The 18,993-nt window shown below is 57.9% G+C and overlaps 1 protein-coding gene across 9 annotated transcripts in view; it reads left to right on the forward strand.

Moving 5' to 3' along the window:
* LOC105487587 (FERM domain containing 1) overlaps positions 1–17,290 on the forward strand; it is a 30,835-nt gene extending 13,545 nt beyond the window's left edge. For 2 of the 9 annotated variants that reach the window (XM_071096163.1, XM_011751075.3), the window contains exons 4-12: positions 6,474–6,553; positions 6,986–7,062; positions 9,064–9,250; positions 10,364–10,519; positions 10,912–11,200; positions 11,824–12,045; positions 12,658–12,954; positions 14,133–14,197; positions 15,778–17,290. In XM_071096163.1, coding sequence (XP_070952264.1) covers positions 6,474–6,553; positions 6,986–7,062; positions 9,064–9,250; positions 10,364–10,519; positions 10,912–11,200; positions 11,824–12,045; positions 12,658–12,954; positions 14,133–14,197; positions 15,778–16,023 — 1,619 coding nt within the window. In that variant the 3' untranslated portion in view covers positions 16,024–17,290. Of the gene's footprint in view, positions 1–5,482; positions 6,554–6,985; positions 7,063–9,063; positions 9,251–10,363; positions 10,520–10,911; positions 11,201–11,823; positions 12,046–12,657; positions 12,955–14,132; positions 14,198–15,777 lie in introns of those variants that run through there. The other 7 variants (XM_071096167.1, XM_071096166.1, XM_071096165.1 and 4 more) reach the window with 6 other exon arrangements.
* The last annotated feature ends 1,703 nt before the right edge of the window (positions 17,291–18,993 follow it).

Genomic DNA, 18,993 nt, shown 5'->3' on the forward strand with positions numbered 1-18,993 from the left:
TGCAGACAAAACTCCTCAGACACCGGATTAAAGAAGGAAGAGGTTTTTTTATTTGGCCGGGAGCGTTGGCAGACTCACATCTTAAGAGCTCTCTGAAAAAGAAATTCTTGGCCATTTTAAAGGCTTACAACTTTAAGGGGTCCACATGAAAGGGTTGTGATAAATTGAGCAAGCGTGGGAAACATGACTGGGGGCTACATGCATCAGCTAACAAAAAGTTTTACAACGCTTTTTTCATAGTGTCTGGAATTTACAGATAACACAAGTAGTTTAGGTCAGGGGTTGATGTTATTATTATTACTTTTTTAACTCCTAGGGCCGGATGGTGGTGCCAAGGTTGTCTGGCTGTTTATCTTACTTTGGTTTCTTTCTAACTTTTTGCTTTCTCTCTCCTCCTGTCTTGTGAACTAGGCAAGGTGAGGGGAGTAGTAGTGGTCTCCTTCCTTAATACCACCACAGCCAGATACCTTTTGTATTTCTCTGTGGAGTTGGGTCTCATTTTGTTGCCCAGGCTGGTCTCAAACTGCTGGGCTCATGCAATCCACCTGCCTCTGCCTCCCAAAGTGCTGGGATTACAGACATGAGCCACCGCACCCAGCCTGAGTGTTGCCCTCATCTTAAGAATGTCTTCACGGTGACATCTAGACTGCCTTGTCCATACAGCGGGCACTCTGGCCGGGCTAAGAAGGGTGCACCCATCGCCAGAAGTGATGATGTCTGCTCTCCCGCTTCTAGGGGTGTGGAGGTTTAGGGGACAGTGACGATTTTGAGAAACAAGTGGCTTTGTCTTCCAGATTGGTGTTGCCGCAGGAATTGTTCTCATAGTGTTTGACGTTAAGCACTAGGAAGGACTAAGCTTGAAAAATTCATTTTCTCTCCTTCTCATTGTGATTTGAGGTGGAGTTTGGAAGGATACAGCAGGGTGATTTAGGTAATGAACGTAAAAATAAAGGGCCTTTTGCTGACCTTACCGAGGCAAAGGTAACCCCAGATCCTTTAGCAAGCATTGCCCAACATCTGCTACTCATGCTGCAAACACTTGAGTTCGAGCTCGAGTACCCAAATGGTGAATTCGGGGAAGTCAGGACCAGAGAATGGTGATCCAGACCTTTTCACTCAGCATTTGCTTAGACCAGGCATTGGCAGAGTTTTTCTGTAAAAAGCCACATAGTAAATATTTTGACTTTGCAGTACGAAAGCAGCTATGGATATGACGTAATAAAACGATTGTGGCTGTGTTCCAACAAGATTTTGTTAACAAGAGCAAGTGGCTGCTGGGGTTTGGCCTGGGGCCCTGGTTTGCTAACCCCTGGCTTTGAGGGTCCTTAGCCTGTTAGGGAGTGGGGTGGGGACTCCCTTATGAATGGCCTCTGCAAGCTTGGGCCTCCCCATCTGTGAGATGGGAGTAGATAACAGTGCCATTAGGTTAAAGATGTAGGGATTGGTTCAGAGTCTTTAGCACAGAACGTGGCATGCAGTGTCCAAGCAGTGAGTTGCTGTGATTGTTACCGATGAGGCCAAGTGTTTGATCCTCCCTGACACAAAAGGAAACTGGGGCTGATGACACCCTGGAGCCTCCCCCTGGATCTAACACCGTCTAGAAGAGCCGGGTACTAAGGATTTGAAAGACAGGCAGGGCGGAGAGTGACTGAGTCATGCGCCCGGCCCTGCAGCCTCCCCTCTGGGTCTAATGCCATCTAGAAGAGCAGGGTACTAAAGATTAAAGGCCGGGCGCTGTGGCTCAAGCCTGTAATCCCAGCACTTTGGGAGGCCGAGATGGGCGGATCACGAGGTCAGGAGATCGAGACCATCCTGGCTAACACGGTGAAACCCCGTCTCTACTAAGAAATACAAAAAATAGCCGGGTGAGGTGGCAGCGCCTGTAGTCCCAGCTACTCGGGAGGCTGAGGCCGGAGAATGGCGTGAACCCGGGAGGCGGAGCTTGCAGTGAGCTGAGATCCGGCCACTGCACTCCAGCCTGGGCTACAGAGCGAGACTCCGTCTCAAAAAAAAAAAAAAAAAAAAAAAGATTAGAAAGACAGGCAGGGTGGAGAGGGGCCAAGCCAGGCACCCGGCCCTGTGATGCCCTTTCTGCAGGCCTCTGTGGGTGAGTCTTCCTCACTGGTGTCTTCCTTTATCTGCAGAACGTGCGAGCACTTGGGGATGGAGTATCTTCACATGTAATGCAGGTGGCTGTAAGGCAGTACTGCCATGTCTGGGACTAACTTTTCCCTGTGGCTTTTATTCTCAGGACTGCAGGTTTTCTAATATAAATAAGAGTAGACAGTGCTCTGTATCCATGGGTTCTGCATCCTTGGATTTAACTAGCCTCATGTTGAACATACTCAAAGTAATAACAATAAATAGTACAACAATAAAATAATACAAGCTTAACAACACAGTATAACAAAGATTTCCACAGCATTTACATTGCATCAGGTTTTATAAGGAATCTCGAGATGATGTAAAGTGTACACAAGGATGTGTGTAGGGTACGCACGAACTCAACACCATCCCCGGGTTTTGATATCCGAGGGGAGTCCTGGAACCAATTCCCAGCAGACACAGAGGGATTGAACGTTGTTTTAAGTCACCTGTGAGTCTGAACTACTGGAAGTACCTTTTGCACCACAGTCCTGCTGTTTGGTGGCTGCCCGCAGGGCTACCTCCTGCACCAGGTTCTGCCCAAGGAGGGCGGGGACTATGAGGGTGGCCATGCTGCCCTCCAGGGTTCATGCTGTTCAGAGTCTGCTGGGGACCCTGCGTCCATGTCATTGGACCAGGTCCCTGGGTCCCCCCAGCATGAGGCTCCCCTGTTCTGCCCCGACACTGCACAAGGAAGGATGCTGGGTGATTTGACTCTTGACCGAGAGGAAATTGTGCCTACCTGACTCCACTGCCCACTGCTTACTGCCCTGGGTTCTGGGAGTGCTGGTGTGAGGACAGTCTCTCCAGTGTGTTCTAGAAAGAACGCCTTACCTCTCCCAAACCTCTGTGCTTCCGGTGGGGACTCGCGGCAGCCCGGTGTTCCGGTGGGGGCTCGTGGCAGTTTGGTGCAGGGCGGGCGGTCATGTTTGCTGCAAATTCAGATTTTTGTGACTGAATCACAGGTTTTTTTTCTCCCTGGGGAGCCTTGAATCTCAGAGGTGAAGGAGACCTTACTTAGGATTTTAAGACTTTATTTTTTACAGCAGTTATGGTTCACAGCAAAATTGAGTGGAAGGGAGAGATTTCCCATGTGAACTCCCCGCATGCACAGCCTCCTGTGCTGCCAACATCTCCCCAGGGTGGTGTGTCTGTCCCCGCTGAGGAGCCCACGGTGACCAGCGTCGCACAGTCTGGGGTGGACCTCGGGGCTCCCTCCTGGTGTGGCACGTTCTCTGGGTTTGCACAAGTGTCAAATGCCAGATGTCTGTCACCTTAGTGTCACAGAGAAGAACTTCATCACCCTGAAAGTCCTACGCTCGGCCTGTTCCTCCTCCTCCCTGATGATGGCTAACCCATGGCGCCTTCCACTGGTGTCACAGCAGAGTCCCTTTCAGGATGTCACACGGGGCAGTCGGACAGCAGGCAGCCTTGTCAGGTGGCTTTTGGCACTTGCCCTGCCTCTGAGGTTCCTCCAGGCTCCTGTTTCCAGTGCTCAATCACAGTCCACAGTCTGGCCCCGCCAGCAGGAAAGCAAGGCCTGAGCCGGGAGATGCCTGGTCAGGGACACAGGGCTGCCAAGTCCAGTCAGCCCAGAGGGCCGGAGCCAGCAGCCGGGTCTGGCAGGGTTCTGAGGACATTGGGGGAATCACGGCACCTCAAGGCCTCAGCTCCAAATCGTGAATGGAGAGTGTGGAGCCCACGGACTCTCGGGAAGGCATGCTGATACCGCAGGCCCCGTGAACCCTGCCGAGACTGGCCTTGCCACCGCTTCCGTCGGGTCCTCTTGATGAAGGGTAGGCAAGGCAAGCCCAAAGTTGGGACTTAGCCTCAGAGGGTTCTTGGCTTCACCCAGGAAAGAATTCGAGGGCGAACGGGTGGCATTAGACAGCAGCTCTTATGGAAGCAGCCATGCATGGCAGCAGCAGAGGCACAGCTCGGTGCAGAGCCGGGCCCCCCCAGAGGCAGCACGCCCAGAGCAGCAGCTCAGAGGCAGGGCTGCACTCAGAATCATACCCACTTCTACTTATATACAAATTAAAGAGAAGATTGTGCAGACATTTCTGGAAAAAGGCGGTAACTTTCACATCCTCGGGTTGTTGGCCTGGAAAGGGGCGGTACCTCCCAGGGTTGCCATGGCAATGGTAAACTGACCCGCGGCTGGTGGGCGTGTCTTATGGGAAGCTGCCTCCCCCATCTCTGTTTTAGCTAGTCCTCAATTTGGTCCAGTATCTGAGTCCCATTCCCCTGCCGAGTCAACTCATGCCTCCTACCTCACTCTGAGCCACCAGGCTGCCACGGATGGGGTGGCTTAAACCACACACATCTGTGTCTCAGTTCCAGAGGGTGGAATCCAAGGCCAAGGTGCCAGCATGCATGGCTTCTCCTGAGGCCTCTCTCCTGGGCCTGCCAATGGCTGCCTCTCTGTGTGGTCACATGGTCTTCCCTCTGTGTGTGTCTCTCTCTGTGCAGTTTCCATGTTTTTATAAGGATGTTGGTCTTCTTGGATGAAGGCCTACCCTAATGACCTCATGTTCACTCAATGACTTCTGTAAAAGCCCTATCTCGAAATACAGGAACTGAGGTGCCAGGGGCCAGGACTTCAGTGTATGCATCTGGGGGGCATGATTCCACCCTCAGCAAGGGCAACGCCAGGCTCCGCTGGGCCTGGAACACAGTGAGCTCCCTGGCCCCCGCGCCTCTCAGGACTGTCAGGCCCCGACCGTGAGGGCCGACAGGCTGGGCAAAACCGGGGCTGACTGCTGTGACCCTGAGAGGCCACGTTCAGGTGGGCCCTGCCCGTCATCCCGGGCCCCATCGTAGCCTTCCCATGCATTGCCAGCCATGGCCCTGGCCCTGCCTTCACCTGGGGACCCCTGTACGGGAACTCAGCATGATGTTTTTGGATTCTGCTGGTTGACTTGTCACCAGGGAGGTGTCTGTGAGGCGACGGCCAGAACTGGTGTGGTCAGTGGCCAGAGAATAAGGTAAAAGTTTCAGGAATAGCCTGCACCGCCACTGTTCCTGAGGCACCCACTGCTGCGGCCGGCAACTGCTCCCGGGCTCCTCTGGGCGGTGACTTCCCTCTCGAGTGTATTTCAGGGAGTCAGTCCTAGGGCCATGGGTTCCGCATCCTTGGATTTAACTAACCTCATGTTGAACATACTGAAAATAATAACAATAAATAGTACAACAATAAAATAATACAAGCTTAACAACACGGTATAACAAAGATTTCTGCAGCATTTGCATTGCATCAGGTATTATAAGGAATCTCGAGATGGTTTAAAGTGTACACGAGGATGTGTGTAGGGTACACGCAAGCTCAACATCATCCCCGGGTTTTGATATCTGAGGGGCGTCCTGGAACGAATCCCCAGCGGACACGGAGGGATCATGCGTAGTTTTAAGTCACAGCACGAAGGGTATCTCTCTAGGTTTTATTTTCCTCTCTAGGAAAATTGTTTAATATTTCCAGACCATAAAGAAAACACATGGTGGCAAATATTTTTAAAATATAGAAACACCTAATTTAGAAAGAAGCATCTCTTGTAGTTTGCAGGGAAACCAGGTTAACAGGTAAAACTCGGATCATTGACTTAAAGTTGATCAACTTGGTACTAGATTATAGACATCTCTATTTTTATTGATTGATTGATTGATTGAGGCAGGGTCTCACTCTTATCACCCACACTGGAGTGCAGTGGTACATTCATAGCTCTCTGCAGCCTTGAACTCCCAGGATCAAGCAATCTTCCTGCCTCAGCTTCCTGAGTAGCTAGGACTACATGCATGCACCACCATACCTGGCTAATCTTTTTTTTCCTGTGGTGACTGAGGTCTCATTATGTTGTCCAGGCTTGTCTTGAATTCCTGGCCTCAAGCAATCCTCCTGCCTTGGTCTCCAAAATTGCTGAGATTACAAGCTTGAGTCACTGCATCCAACCCTGACATCTCTATTTTTCAAATGACTCATTCCATAGCTGAGAGACGAGTGCCTGGGTTGCAGAGGAAGAGGGGAGGGATACATGTTGCTAAATTGCTTTCCCAAAGGGCGTGCCTGGAGCATGTGCCAGTTTTGAATATCAGCTTGTAATATTCCTGCACGCTGGAACATCGTTTTAGTAAGCAAGCATTTGACACCCGCACGTGTGTTAGGGTGCTCTTTGCATTGTCAGCCAAGGAAAGCCCCGTACACAGCATCAGTTGGAGACACACAGTTTTCAGCTGTGCGTCTCTTCTCTCAAAGCCACACTCAGTTTTGAACAAACGGTGACACCTGAGAAGCATGGTGACCACTCTGATGAAGCCTTTTGTTTTGCTTTCAGACAATGAGTATATATTTATGGATTTGGAGCAAAAGCTCAGCAAGTACTTCTCAAAAGACTGGAAGAAAGAAATATATGAAGTAAGCATAGAGTGTGGGGTGGGAGAGGGCAGGGCACCACGGTGGACTGTGCTGGACCACAGGGATGCATGGGGTGGGAGAGGGCAGGGCACCACGGTGGACTGTGCTGGACCGTGGGGATGTGCTGCCTTCTGTCCACGCAGCTGCCCCGTCCGCAGGGGACTGCAGTGAGCCCAGAGGCTGCAGGCAGGTGAGCCCACCCTGAAGCCCGCCTTGGCAGATGTTCTTGAACGCTGTAGACCACGTCCCACTCAGAGTTTTCCCATAGAAATTACCATGAGTCGAGTTGTCAGCTCTGGCGGCAGACACCTGAGCTTCGGCTTTGAACTGAGTGTGAAGCAATCCAGGCCCCTCCCCGCAAAAGGGGAAGACAGGACAGCCGGGGGCACCTCCCTGTGGCTCACTGGCTCTTTCTTGTATTTTCCCCACCAGGAAAATGAGAAACCCAGAGCCCCTTTCGTGGCGTTCCTCCGGGTGCAGCACTACGTGGAAAACGGAAGGGTCATAAGGTAACGGCATGCTGACTTTAAAGGATGTTTCCTGGAATACTGAAAATCTGCCACATGACATAGAAGTCCCATGAAGGCCACACATTACATTTGAGTTTCTCCAAAAACAAACAAACAAACAAACAAACAAACAAACACCACTATATTGGCTGTTTGCTTTGGAGGAACACAGGAATTCTATTTAATTGAAAGGTATACAGACTGTGTCATAAATTGGTACTTCTATTTCTTTTTCTTTTTCTTTTTTTTTTTGAGATGGAGTTTCACTCTACTTGCCCAATCTCGGCTCACTGCAACCTCCACCTCCCGGGTTCAAGTGATTCTCCTGCGTTAGTCTCCAGAGTAGCTGGGATTACAGGCGGGCGCCACCACACTGGGCTCATTTTGTATTTTCTGTAGAGACGGGGTTTCTCCACGTTGGTCAAGCTGGTTTCAAACTCCCGACCTCAGGTGATCCACCCGCCTCGGCCTCCCAAAGTGCTGGGATTACGGGTGTGAGCCACGCGTCCGGCCTAAAGTAGTGCTTCCTCAAACGCCAGGACTCGTACTCGCTAGGGGGGGTACACCGTCCAGGGCTGGGCGAGGCTTCCAGAGGCCGCTGGGCAAAGGGCTCCTGTGCTTTCTGCACGGCGGTTCTCGCTGTTCGCTGCCCACTCTGCAGGTGTCTAGTGGGAAGCTCTCCCCGGCAGGAGAGGAGAAGTTGTACCTCTGGTGGGCTGCACTCTAAACCAACAGGGGCCACTTCTTCCAGAGCTGCCTTAGAGTTTCTAGGAAAACAAAAGATGTCCCTCAGGAGGATCCTGAAACTTACTTCCAGAGCAGAGCTTCAGGGATTCGAGAACAGGGTTTTCCCTGGGGCGAAACCTAAGGGGGTTTCCCAGGAATTCCCTAAGCAGGCATCATCCCCCCCAGTTCCAAAAGGGATGTGTGCGGTTGTGTGGAAGGTTCTAGGGAGTGAGGGGCGTGCGGGAGGGTTCTGGAGAGTGAGAGGCGTGTGGTGGTGTGGAGAGTCCTGGAGACACTGGTGTGTGGTTGTGTGGAGAGTCCTGGAGACGCTGGTGTGCGGTTGTGTGGAGAGTCCTGGAGACGCTGGTGTGTGGTTGTGTGGAGAGTCCTGGAGACGCTGGTGTGTGGTTGTGTGGAGAGTCCTGGAGACGCTGGTGTGTGGTTGTGTGGAGAGTCCTGGAGACGCTGGTGTGTGGTTGTGTGGAGAGTCCTGGAGACGCTGGTGTGTGGTTGTGTGGAGAGTCCTGGAGACGCTGGTGTGTGGTTGTGTGGAGAGTCCTGGAGACGCTGGTGTGTGGTTGTGTGGAGAGTCCTGGAGACGCTGGTGTGTGGTTGTGTGGAGAGTCCTGGAGACGCTGGCGTGTGGTTGTGTGGCAGGTTCTGGAGAGTTCGGGGGGTGTGTGAATATGTGGAAGGTGGGGGGTGTGAATATGTGGAAGGTTCTGGAGAGCCTTGCAGAGGAGGTCTGGAAGGTGTTGGGTTGATGGATGGAGCTACCTGGTGTTATGGGGCCAGTTTGGGGGAATTACATGAGAAGATCTTGTACCTGCATCTTGGGCAAACCTCCCGCCCGGCCCCTGTGATTAATGAATACCAGCCATGGCCAGGCCCCGTGCTGGGCGGTGAGCTCTGGGAGCCAGGTCTGTCTACATCCAGGGATTTGAGTCGCCCAGACTCTGTGCAGCTCTCCTGCACTGGGGCCTGGTTTGATGGAGGCCGAGCTCACTGGGGAAGGAGCGGGACCTTGGGCAGGTGGAGCCTCATCCAGCGGCTGCTTGGTGGCAGCAAGTCACCTGCGTCCTGCTCCAGGAAGAGTGCGGGCCTGTGCCGCGCTGGCCCTGCAGGGACACAGCTGTGGGTAGAACAAGACAGGAACAAGGTACCAGGGGCTCAGGACAGCCCTGGGAGCTGGCGTGGGGAGGGACAAGGCAGGGCCAGAAGGGCCGGGAGTCCCCACGCTGTCCTTCCTGGAACTCACTCCCCGCCGCCTTCCAGCGACCACAGGGCACGGCACCTGTACTACTGCCACCTGAAGGAGCGTGTGCTGAGGTCGCAGTGCGCCCACCGGGAGGAGGCCTACTTCCTGTTGGCTGCCTGCGCGCTGCAGGCTGACCTGGGCGACCACCGGGAGCCGGCCCACACCGGGAGGTACTTCGAGCCACACTCCTACTTCCCGCAGTGGGTAAGGTCGGGGCCTGCCTCCTCCCAGCACCGTTGGCCTGGTGCCTGTCCACCTCCACCGGGTGCCGTCTGTAGGAGCAGGGGCCTGGGGGCCTGGCAGGGGATGCTGGAGGAAGGGTCAGGGATGGACACAGGGCAGTCACCTGTCCTTTTCTCCTGAAGACCCAAGGGTCCTTACCACCCCCAAAGGTGGGCGGTGTGGGAGGAGTGGCCCAGAGCAGGTAGGTCTGGGTGCCTGTGCTCCTGATGCACCCGGCCAGCTGTGTGGCCTTGCTCACTGGCTTCACCTCTCTGAGCCCCTCGGTAGCCTGGCTGTGGAATGTGACCACACGGGCCTCATGGCTCTGAACCTTCCCGCTTCTCTCTCAGTATCCTGGGACCCATAGGAGCCTTTGAGCCTCAGCTTCCTCACCTGTAAGGGAAGGAGTGCTGTACCCCTGGGAGGAGGGCCATGGAGAGGCGTGGGCCGTGCCGCTGTGTGCCCGGTCCCAGGCGCTGTCTGGCCTGCTGGCCTCGTGGGTTGATGGCTGTCACCCCGGGGATGCAGGCCCTGTTCCGGGTGAACTTTTAGGTTTCTCTCCTTGACCGCTCATCACTGTGTACCTCTCTATCCTGTGCACCTTGGGGCCTTCTCGCCTTTGCTCTGAGTGGCAGTCGCTGAGGCCAGGGTGGGGCCCAGCCAGGCTTCCTCCCAGCGCTGTGGACGCCACACCTGCCCTTGGCCTCTGGGCACATTTCCACCCTCAGTGATTCCATGTCCCTGTGGGTCTTACCCCCGTCCCGGTGGTGGCCCCAGCTGGTCCTCAGTGGGCAGGTTCCCAAGAGCCAGGGCTCGTTGAGAGTGGAGTCCCCACCTGCAGACGCCTGCGGAGGGCTGGCTGCTGCCATTTCCCTTGGGGAGGGTCCGAGGGGGACAGGAAATCAGACAGAGCCCAGGGCCAGAGCGGGCACCGAGACCATCTCTGGGTCTGGGCTCAGCAGTCAGGCCCCGGCCCTGCCCACTGCGGTCGGCACCAGCTGTGGGAGTCTGGGGAGGCTTCTCGGAGCAGGGGGCCGGTGAGGACGAAGGGGGGACCAGCAGGGGTCTGAGCTGACCTCTCGGCTCTGTCCTCAGATCACCACCAAGAGGGGGATTGACTACATCCTCCGGCACATGCCTGCTCTGCACCGTGAGCGCCAGGGCCTGAGCCCCAAGGAGGCCGTGCTGTGCTTCATCCAGGAGGCCTGCCGGCTGGAGGACGTACCCGTGCACTTCTTCAGGCTGCACAAGGTTGAGCCCAGGGCGGCCAGCGACAGGCCGGTCTCTGACTCCAGGCCAGGGATGGACAGAGCCTCCATGGCTAACAGTGGGACCAGGACCCCAGGGCAGGCGTAACCAGAGCCCCCCAAGCTGACAGTGTTATCAGGACCCCGGGGCCGGCATGGCCAGGGCTCTCTTAGGTCATGGCTGATGTTTATTTAGCATGATGCAAGGCAGGCTTGTGCTGTGATAACTGTGCCTTTGGTCTGATGCTGGAGTGAATGAGACTGTCTGTAAATGGGCCCCAGAGCTCAGCCTGGTCCATGGAGGCCTCGGCCCCTAGCCAGACTAACCACACTCTGCCATCAGTGAGGCCCGGCGCCCCCAGGCCTGCAACCTGACCTCTGACCTGTGCCCTCTAGGATAAGAAGGAAGGTCACCCCACCGTGATCCTGGGACTGACCCTCAGGGGAGTGCACATCTACCAGGTGACTGGAGGGGCTACAGCTTCACAGAGCCCCTCCTCCTGCCCCCACCCCCTCCTCCCTTCCCCGCTGGGGTCTGGGCCGTGGAGCATCCCTGCAGTGGCCATGGGCGCTGGCTGGCCCCACTTGGACGCACCCTGCCTCTGCTGTCCCGCAGGAGGTGGACCGCGCTCCGCAGCTGCTCTACGACCTCCCCTGGCCCCACATTGGGAAGCTGGCATTTCTGGTGGGTGTCTGGGGAGTCCCCGTGCCCGGGAGAGCCTGGGCAGGTGCGGCTTCATCCTTGGGGCATTTTCTGGGCATTTTTTCCCGACGAGGTGCAGGTCCCTTCCTGCCGGCCTCTCGGGAGCCTCAGGGCCGTCCTGGCCTCACGGGCTCTGTGCCTGACCCTGGCCCTGCAGGCATTGGGTGAGGTCTAGTTGTTGTTATCGCTTGAAAACTTCTGGCTTTCAATTGAGAAAACCAAGGGAGAAAATAAGAGCAGGTCATAGAAACGCACTTGTGTGGCCTCTGTGCCTCTCGTCTCGGCCCCAGAGCTGTCACCCAGGGCCACCCCACAGCCCGGGTGCCGGGCGTAAAAGGGCAGTGACTGTGGGGGCTGCTGGGCAGCAGGCTTGCTCTGGACAACCAGACCGAGGTCTTCCCATCCCACCCCAGACCTCCGCTCCCCTCACGCAGCTGCGGGCACTTTCTAGCCAAGAGGGCTGTGTCCTCTCAAGCAAGGGCAAAGCAGGGCATGCCCTGAGCACCGTGCCCGTGAACAGCCGTCTGCACTGCAAAGTGAAAACCTAAACCCCGTCCCCCTGGGGGCCATGACTGACACTTAAAATCATCCTTTCCCGTTGCTAGCGTGGTTTTCCACCTGTGGGGTGGCACCTTCTCTCCTGTTTGTTCAGGGGAAGAAGCTGGAGATCCAGCTGGACGGGCTGCCCGCGGCACAGAAGCTGGTTTACTACACGGGCTGCACCTGGCGCTCGAGGCACCTGCTGCACCTGCTGCGCGCCAGCCACCAGCTCCACCTCCGCGTGCGGCCCACACTGCGGCAGCTGCGACAGCGGGAGGCGGCAGAAGGTGGGGCTGGGCTAGGCGCGCTGGGTTCCGCAGCCAGACTGCGCCTTCTGGGCTGGGCTGGGCTGGGCGCGCTGGGCTCTGTAGCCCGGCTGCACCTCTGTCTCTCACTGTTGTGGCCTCCTGGCTCCCGCATCCCCCAGATGCTCAGGTTGAAGGGTGAGGTGGTGGCCCCCCAGCTCTACCCAGAGTGGAATTCTATAGATGGGGCTGGGGGAGGCTGAGGGCTTGAGGAGCCGCCTGAGGTTTCCACTTCTCAGTTTCCTAGTCTGTTTCCCACCTCTCCTCCCATCATGTGCCCACAAAGAGCAAGAAACGCAGGTTCCGACAAGGCCTCAGCGTTTACCCACAGACCTGGTCTCCCTCCCTGTTCCATGTCCTCACCTGAGCACGAGGCCTGGCCTCAGTGTTTACCCACAGGCCTGGTCTCCCTCCCTGTTCCATGTCCTCACCTGAGCACGAGGCCTGGCCTCAGTGTTTACCCACAGGCCTGGTCTCCCTCTCTGTTCATGTCCTCATCTGAGCTGTGGGTGTGCGTTTCTGTCTCCCGGGCTCTTCCTCCTGCATCAGAGGGGATGGTCCCTCTCCAGCTCGTCCTCACTGTGCTCCCTGCAGAGAAGCAGCGCTACCGGGAGTCCTACATCAGCGATGGGCTGGAGCTGGACCCGGACAGCAGGGGCTTCCCGGGCAGCGGGGTCAGCAGCCAGCACTGCCCTCACCGCCTCTCACGCCACTCCACCGACAGCCATGGCAGCTCCCACACGTCAGGCATCGAGGCCGACTCCTGGCTCAGGGAATCCAGAGAGATGTCTGTGGACACACCCTTGGAGGTCCAGGGTCTCCATGAGAAGGAGCCGTCCTCCAGCCTCAGGACCAGCCGCAGCCACCCCAGCATATGTGGTGACAGCCAAGGTGGGCCTGAGGGAGATGCCCAGGCCCCAGGGACAGTGAGTGCAGCCCAGCCAGCCCCAGCTTGGCTGACCCCAGACACTGAGGCAGCAAAGCCCTGGCCTGCCCTCCAGTGGCCAGACGTGAGGGGCTGGGGCTGACTGTGACCTGAGTCCCGGGAAATGTGCCAGAACACATTTGCCGGAAGGACAGAGATGGCAGGGAGGAGCTGCCTGCAGCCTGCCGTGCCTGAGTCCCCTGTCCCCGCCAAGAGGCAGCCGCAGGCTGGCATCAGAGACAGGAGAGGTGGGGTCCTCTTGGGGTTGCAGATGAGTCCGGGTCCTTTAGCTTTCTTGGAAGCCGATCTCAGGAGCCCCTCCCACACCTAGGAAGCCCCCTGGCTCCTACAAAGCCCCCCGACTTCTAGGAAGCCCCCCATTCCTAAGAAGTCCCATGAACTCCTAGGGACCCCCCAACTCTTAGGAGCCCCTACTCCTAGGAAGCCCCGTCCCACCAGCGCCCCTCCCGTCAGAAAGCCTGGGTTAGACTCACGTCTTTTTATGCTCAGCTGAATAGCAGTGAAAAGACAGAGCCATTCAGAGTGTTCTAGGACCGTGTGTCCACCTGGCCCAGGACGCAGCATCCCGTCTGAAGGATGCATCCTGCCCAGTCCCTGTGTTATGAGGCCCTAAAGAGCTTCCTCATCGCCCCAGAAAGGGGACCTCAGCTCTGCTGGTCTCTGAGTGTCCCCACGGCCCTGATGGTGGATGTGATGAGATCAGGTGGGACCAGCCCCAGGGCTCAGTCACCCAGGGCCATCCAGGGTCACAAAACATCACCAGAGCCTCCCAGGGCCAGGCATTCCTGTCACTAAGCCACTGTGTCCACCGTTGCCCTTGGAGTGTCTGGTCCACCAGTAAGGGATGGTTGGCCTCCATCTCTGAGGTTTTACGCAAGCCATGTGGTCTGTAACCCAGCGGGAATCGTCGTGCTAATCCCGCGTCTGCACAGTAAGGGCCCGTTTTATCAGAGGTCAGGGAACGGAGCCAAAGCAGTCACTGCACTGAGAGCAAGGGGGCGGTGTGAGCCTCGGGAGAAGCTTGCCCGAGATCAGGGCCCCAGAACTGCAGGGAACTGCCCTGGGGAGGAGCCATGTCAGGCAGAACCCAGACCCCTGTGCTCATGGCTGCCTCCTCCCACAGCCATTCGCCAGGAACCCTGCGCCGAGGTCAGGACCAGAGGCCAGAGCACCGAGGCTGTGCACCAGGTAGAGTCCCCGCCATGGGCCAGAAGTCCCGGGCCCTGCTCCTCCATCTCCTTCTCCTAGGTCCCCTGTCAGGGGCCTGGGGGACCTTCCAAGGCCTATCAGAGGGTCCCTCGACTGACATCCCCAGAGACGCAGCGGGCAAGTCAGGGAGCAACAAGGCTCTCGGGCACTGGGGCGGGTGGGCGTGGGTGGGGGCCTCAGCCTCAAGGCCAAGTGAGCCGGCTTGCTGTGGGGAGTGAGGGGTCCTGCCTGGGGCGGGGCTGGCCGGGCCCTGAGTGTCACCGGGCCACTGTAGGCAGGACCTGGACACCTGGGCCCTGCGACCTGCCATGTAGCAGACTGGCTGCCCCATCCCCTTCGTCCACCTCCTCCACCTGGGACCTGGTCCCATGTGTGCAGGGCTGCTCCAGGCCTTCCCCCACTTCCTGTGGAGCCCCTGAGCCTTAGGGTCCCCCCAGAGAGCTAGAGGAGAGGCAGTGCCAGTGGTTCCTGGATGCCCAGGTGGGGAACAGGTGGGCTCAGGGTTCCCAGCCAGGCTCCAAGTTGCCCTCCCAACCCCCGCCCCCGACTCCACCGCAGCGGGGTGAGGCCCCCTCTGGTCAGCCCTGTCCAGAATCCCCCTGGAAAGACAGAGAAAATCAGCTGTGGTTGGTTAGTTATCATGATGCTGGATGGGGAGAGAACAGGGCTGGGCACAGGAGGCTGGATGGAGAGAGAACAGGGCTGGGCACAGGAGACTGGATGGAGAGAGAACAGGGCTGGGCACGGGAGGAGGGAGGGGAGGCTGCAAGTCCTGGCAGGCACGGACCCATCCCGGTGGGGGTGATCCCAAGCCCAGGTCAGCCCACTCCGGAGGAGACGGCCGCCCAAAGCCGCCTGAGCTCTGGGCCAGGGACTGTCACTCTTGAAAAACGTATTGATTAAAAACAAGAAAACACGCGTAGAAGGGCAAGTCAGACCCTGGCGCTGGGCAGCCTTCAGCGTGGCCTGCCGCTTGCCCCTGCCCCCTGCCCCCTGCTCCCTGCTGCCAGCCTCCAGGGGCCTTATCTGCCTCCTGGGGGCACAGCGGTCCAGGGCAGACCTGAGGGACTATGGCAGCCGAGAAGCTTGGGCTGGAGGTGTCACTTAAGGGCCATGACGCTGCCCACTGGATGCCCACCTGGACGAGACCTTGGACAGTCACCTCTGAACCCAGTTTCCTCCCGTATAAAAATAAGAGGCCATTCTTGATGTTGGAGGTGCTTCCAGAGCTGGTGTTCAAGGCCCACACTCAGACCTGATCCTAAATTACACCAAATGCTAAGAGTCCAGGTCCTCTGAGTTAAAAGGCAGAAAGCAGCCCTGGGAAAGAAGCTAGGCAAGGTGGGGCCTCCCAAAATGCTTCAAAAGAAAACGCCAAGCCTGTCTCACAGAGGCGTATGCTGGGGGAGCCCGTTCAGGGGCAGGCTGGCCATGCACAGCGTCACAGGGTGAGCAATGGCAAGGAGTGTGCCTCTGTGGCCACCAGCAGTGTGGCTGCTGTCTGCGGTGGTGCGAGCGGGAGGGGGTGGCAGGCCTCACCCCGTGTCCTCTCCCTGCAGATCTGGGAAATGAAAGCCGGGGTCAGCGAGGAGCCGCACAGCCGCAGCCTGGACGACACACGTCGGCACCAGCTGGCCCTGCACCCAGCGCCCACCTCACCCAGCCGTACCTTCCGCTGCGCCCCAGACTGCGGGCTGACAGCCCCCTGCGAGAACAGGGCCACTCTCCACAGCAAGAGGTCCAGCAACTGCCTCACCCTGGACCTGTTCGGAGAGGCCCCACCCCCACAGGAGTTTGTGGTGTAGGCGCCATTCACCCAGCAGCGCTGTCTGCACCGCCAGGCTCAGCCCCTGCCCACCCCACTGCCACGTGGCCCTCGGCCCTTCCTGCCCGCCGGATGCTGCCCACACCTCCACAGCCAGCACGCTCCACAGGTTCACCTGTAAGAGGTGTGGAGTGGCTCTGACATCAACCTTGGAGGTGACAAACAGGTCCCACACCTCATCCCTGCCCTCGGTGCACCCAGGAGCTCCTTCCATCGGGGTCTCCAGGGAGCAGGTTCAAGGTCTGGCTGTCGAGTGTCCAGAGACCCATGGTGTTGGCCCCTGAGGCAGCCTGTCACCCATCCTAGTCTGGGAGAGAAGGTGACACAGCTGGGCCCAGACCCTGGAGAGAGGGCTCTGCAGTATCCCACACTGCCAGCTCCCCGAGAGACAGCTCCCAAGCCAGAGTTCACAGTGGTCATCACTGTACAGGACCCAGGCTCCTCCTAGACCTGAACCCCTCTCTGTAACTCCTGTTCGCCAGCGCTGGGCCTGCCAGACAGAGGCCCTTCTTGAGGTACAAGCCCAGCTCTGTCACCTGAGATCCAGCCAGAGACCCTCCTCCACCATCCACAGTCAATGGCTGTGCTTTCCCTTCCCGGTCAGGGCTTCCAAAGACCCCACTGCCCCGGAGCTGACGCTGACTCTGTTCCCATCTCAGCCGTGAGGCCTCGGGACCCGCTCTGCTCACTGGTGGCTTCCTTAAGCCATTGCCGGCTGGGGTGGGGCTGGTGCAGCCCAGTTGGTAGAGGGGAGAGGCTTTGGTGATAGATGGGGAGTGGGGGACTGGCTATGCATGGCACCTGCTTTGACCCCGGTGAACTCCAGGGGTAATGCAACCTCGGTACCATGGGCTCTGGAAGGCCACCAGGGTAGGGTCTCCCCAGGGCTCCTCCCCCTGCATGAGACTCCTGCACACGTGCAAACCTGCTGTCCTCTGCATTTAGAGGAATGGCCCGTGTATCCCTGCTAGTCTCAGGCCCAACACAGAGCACTGAGAGGCCACAGTGGTTCAGCCCTGTGTCCTAAACACCACTGCCCCCTTCACTGTCTGTGTGGTGAAGACGCCGCCGCACCACCCTCCAGCTCACTGGAGACAAGCGTGAGCTTGAGCCCCGTGGCCTGGTGCAGGGCCACGTGCATTGAGGCCGCCTCTTTGACGGGTCCATCCAGGGGGGCCCTCTCCTTTCTGTGAAAGGGAATCCTGTGTGTGCCCCAGGCACGTGTAATAAAGAACCCGAGAGATGCCTCCTGCTTGAACCAGGACCCGCCTGCCTGGGGGGCTGGTGAGACACCGGCTGTAACTCACTCAGGGGTATCGGTCACAGAAGGTTGCGTTCTGTAGATGGCCACGAGCCCCAGTGCTGCCGAGGGCAAGACCGTCCACAGTGCAACAGGGGAGGGGTGCCTAGTGCTGGCTCAGATGTGGGCATATGGGCACTTCCCAAAGCCATTCCCATTAGTACAAGATAATTGATTTGCCCTGGTCCGGGGCAATGACCGTCTTCTTCCCTTGAAGAAACGAAAGCAACAGCCCAGTCCCGTAGACCATGCGGGAAGGCACATACCAGTGTTGGGGAGACGCAGGAGGCGGTGTCCGCCATGAGGCAGGGTCTGAGCTAAGACCTACATGTACACATGCACACACACACGCACACACACACGCACACATGCACACACACGCGCACACACACACATGCACACACACGCACACATCCACACACGCACACATCGGCACAGGCACACACGCATGTTCACACTCCCCATGTCCAGACTTCCCCTGCCAGTCACCTTCGCCACATGCCATAGACCCCAGAGGCAGCAAAGGCCGGGCCAGCGCACCCCTAACTTGTGGAAGGGTCACACTGCAGCCGGCCCAGCGCCTTGTGTCCTGGCAGAGGCGAGGCAGCCATGGCCCTTGGCTGACCCAAGAAGCCGCTCTGGCCCCACTGGGATTCCTATTTCTGTCCTTCCTCTGGACCTTGTGGACAGACATGGAGAATTATGCCAGATGCCTGTTAACTACTGGGTAGGCCTGCTCCGAAGACTCTAATCTCTGGTGTTCAGAGTACGTGGAGAGGACAATTAGAGGCCCGCTGCTCTGAGCTTTGCCCAAGAGAGGATGGCCGGGCAGGCCACATGAAGCCTATGTGGGCCACTGGCTCAGACACACCCAGCCAGGGCTGGGGCAGGCTCCCCTGAGGCTTGAGCCTCAGCCTTGCTCACCGCCCCTTCCCACAGCCTCCTCCGACATCCACCCACACCTGGAGGGGCAGGAGCGGAGCTGGAAGCAGAAGGCCAGCCTGGGAGGGGCCGTCCTTCCCAGAGAGAAAGCAGCAGAGCCGGGCTGCGGGAAGTGGGGGAAGCCAGGCTTTCCTTGTGTACAGATTGAGATCAGAGGTCTTTTAGGCAATACAGCTATTTTGCAGGAAAATGGACACCGACTGGTAGGGACAGGGATGGTGCCTAAGAAGGAAGGGAGGGGGCAGGGCTGGGGGTGGCCTGCAAATGGACAGAGGCCGCTGTGTACAGGGGGGCTTGCAGCCTCCAGGTGGCATGAGGCAGGCAGGTGTGGGAGGGGCACAGGGTAAAGTCCCCAGTCCCTGTCCTACCCTGTCGGTGGACAGGAAAAGAAAACCACCTGTCCCAGTCCCTGCGGACCCCCGAGGAGCAGGCCAAGGACCTCCAGCATCACAGCTTCGCACGACCAAGGCTGGGGTGGCCGGTCCTGTGGCCGGGGCCAGGTCTGCAGTCAAGCCAGCAGGTCCAGACTCGTAAGAACCACCCAGAGGGCTTGTTGGGGCTGGGTCTCTGGGCCCTCCACTGAGTCTGCTTCTGTGGGTCTCGCTGGGACCCGGAACCTGCATTGCTGCCGCGGGGGTCTGGGTCTGAGGGCGCAGCTTTCTCTGCTGGGTGGGGTGTGGGAGGCAGCAGATCCTGCTCCTGGGGGCA

The sequence above is a fragment of the Macaca nemestrina genome, chromosome 5, assembly GCF_043159975.1.
Source record: "Macaca nemestrina isolate mMacNem1 chromosome 5, mMacNem.hap1, whole genome shotgun sequence".
In the NCBI taxonomy this organism is placed as follows: Eukaryota; Metazoa; Chordata; class Mammalia; order Primates; family Cercopithecidae; genus Macaca; species Macaca nemestrina.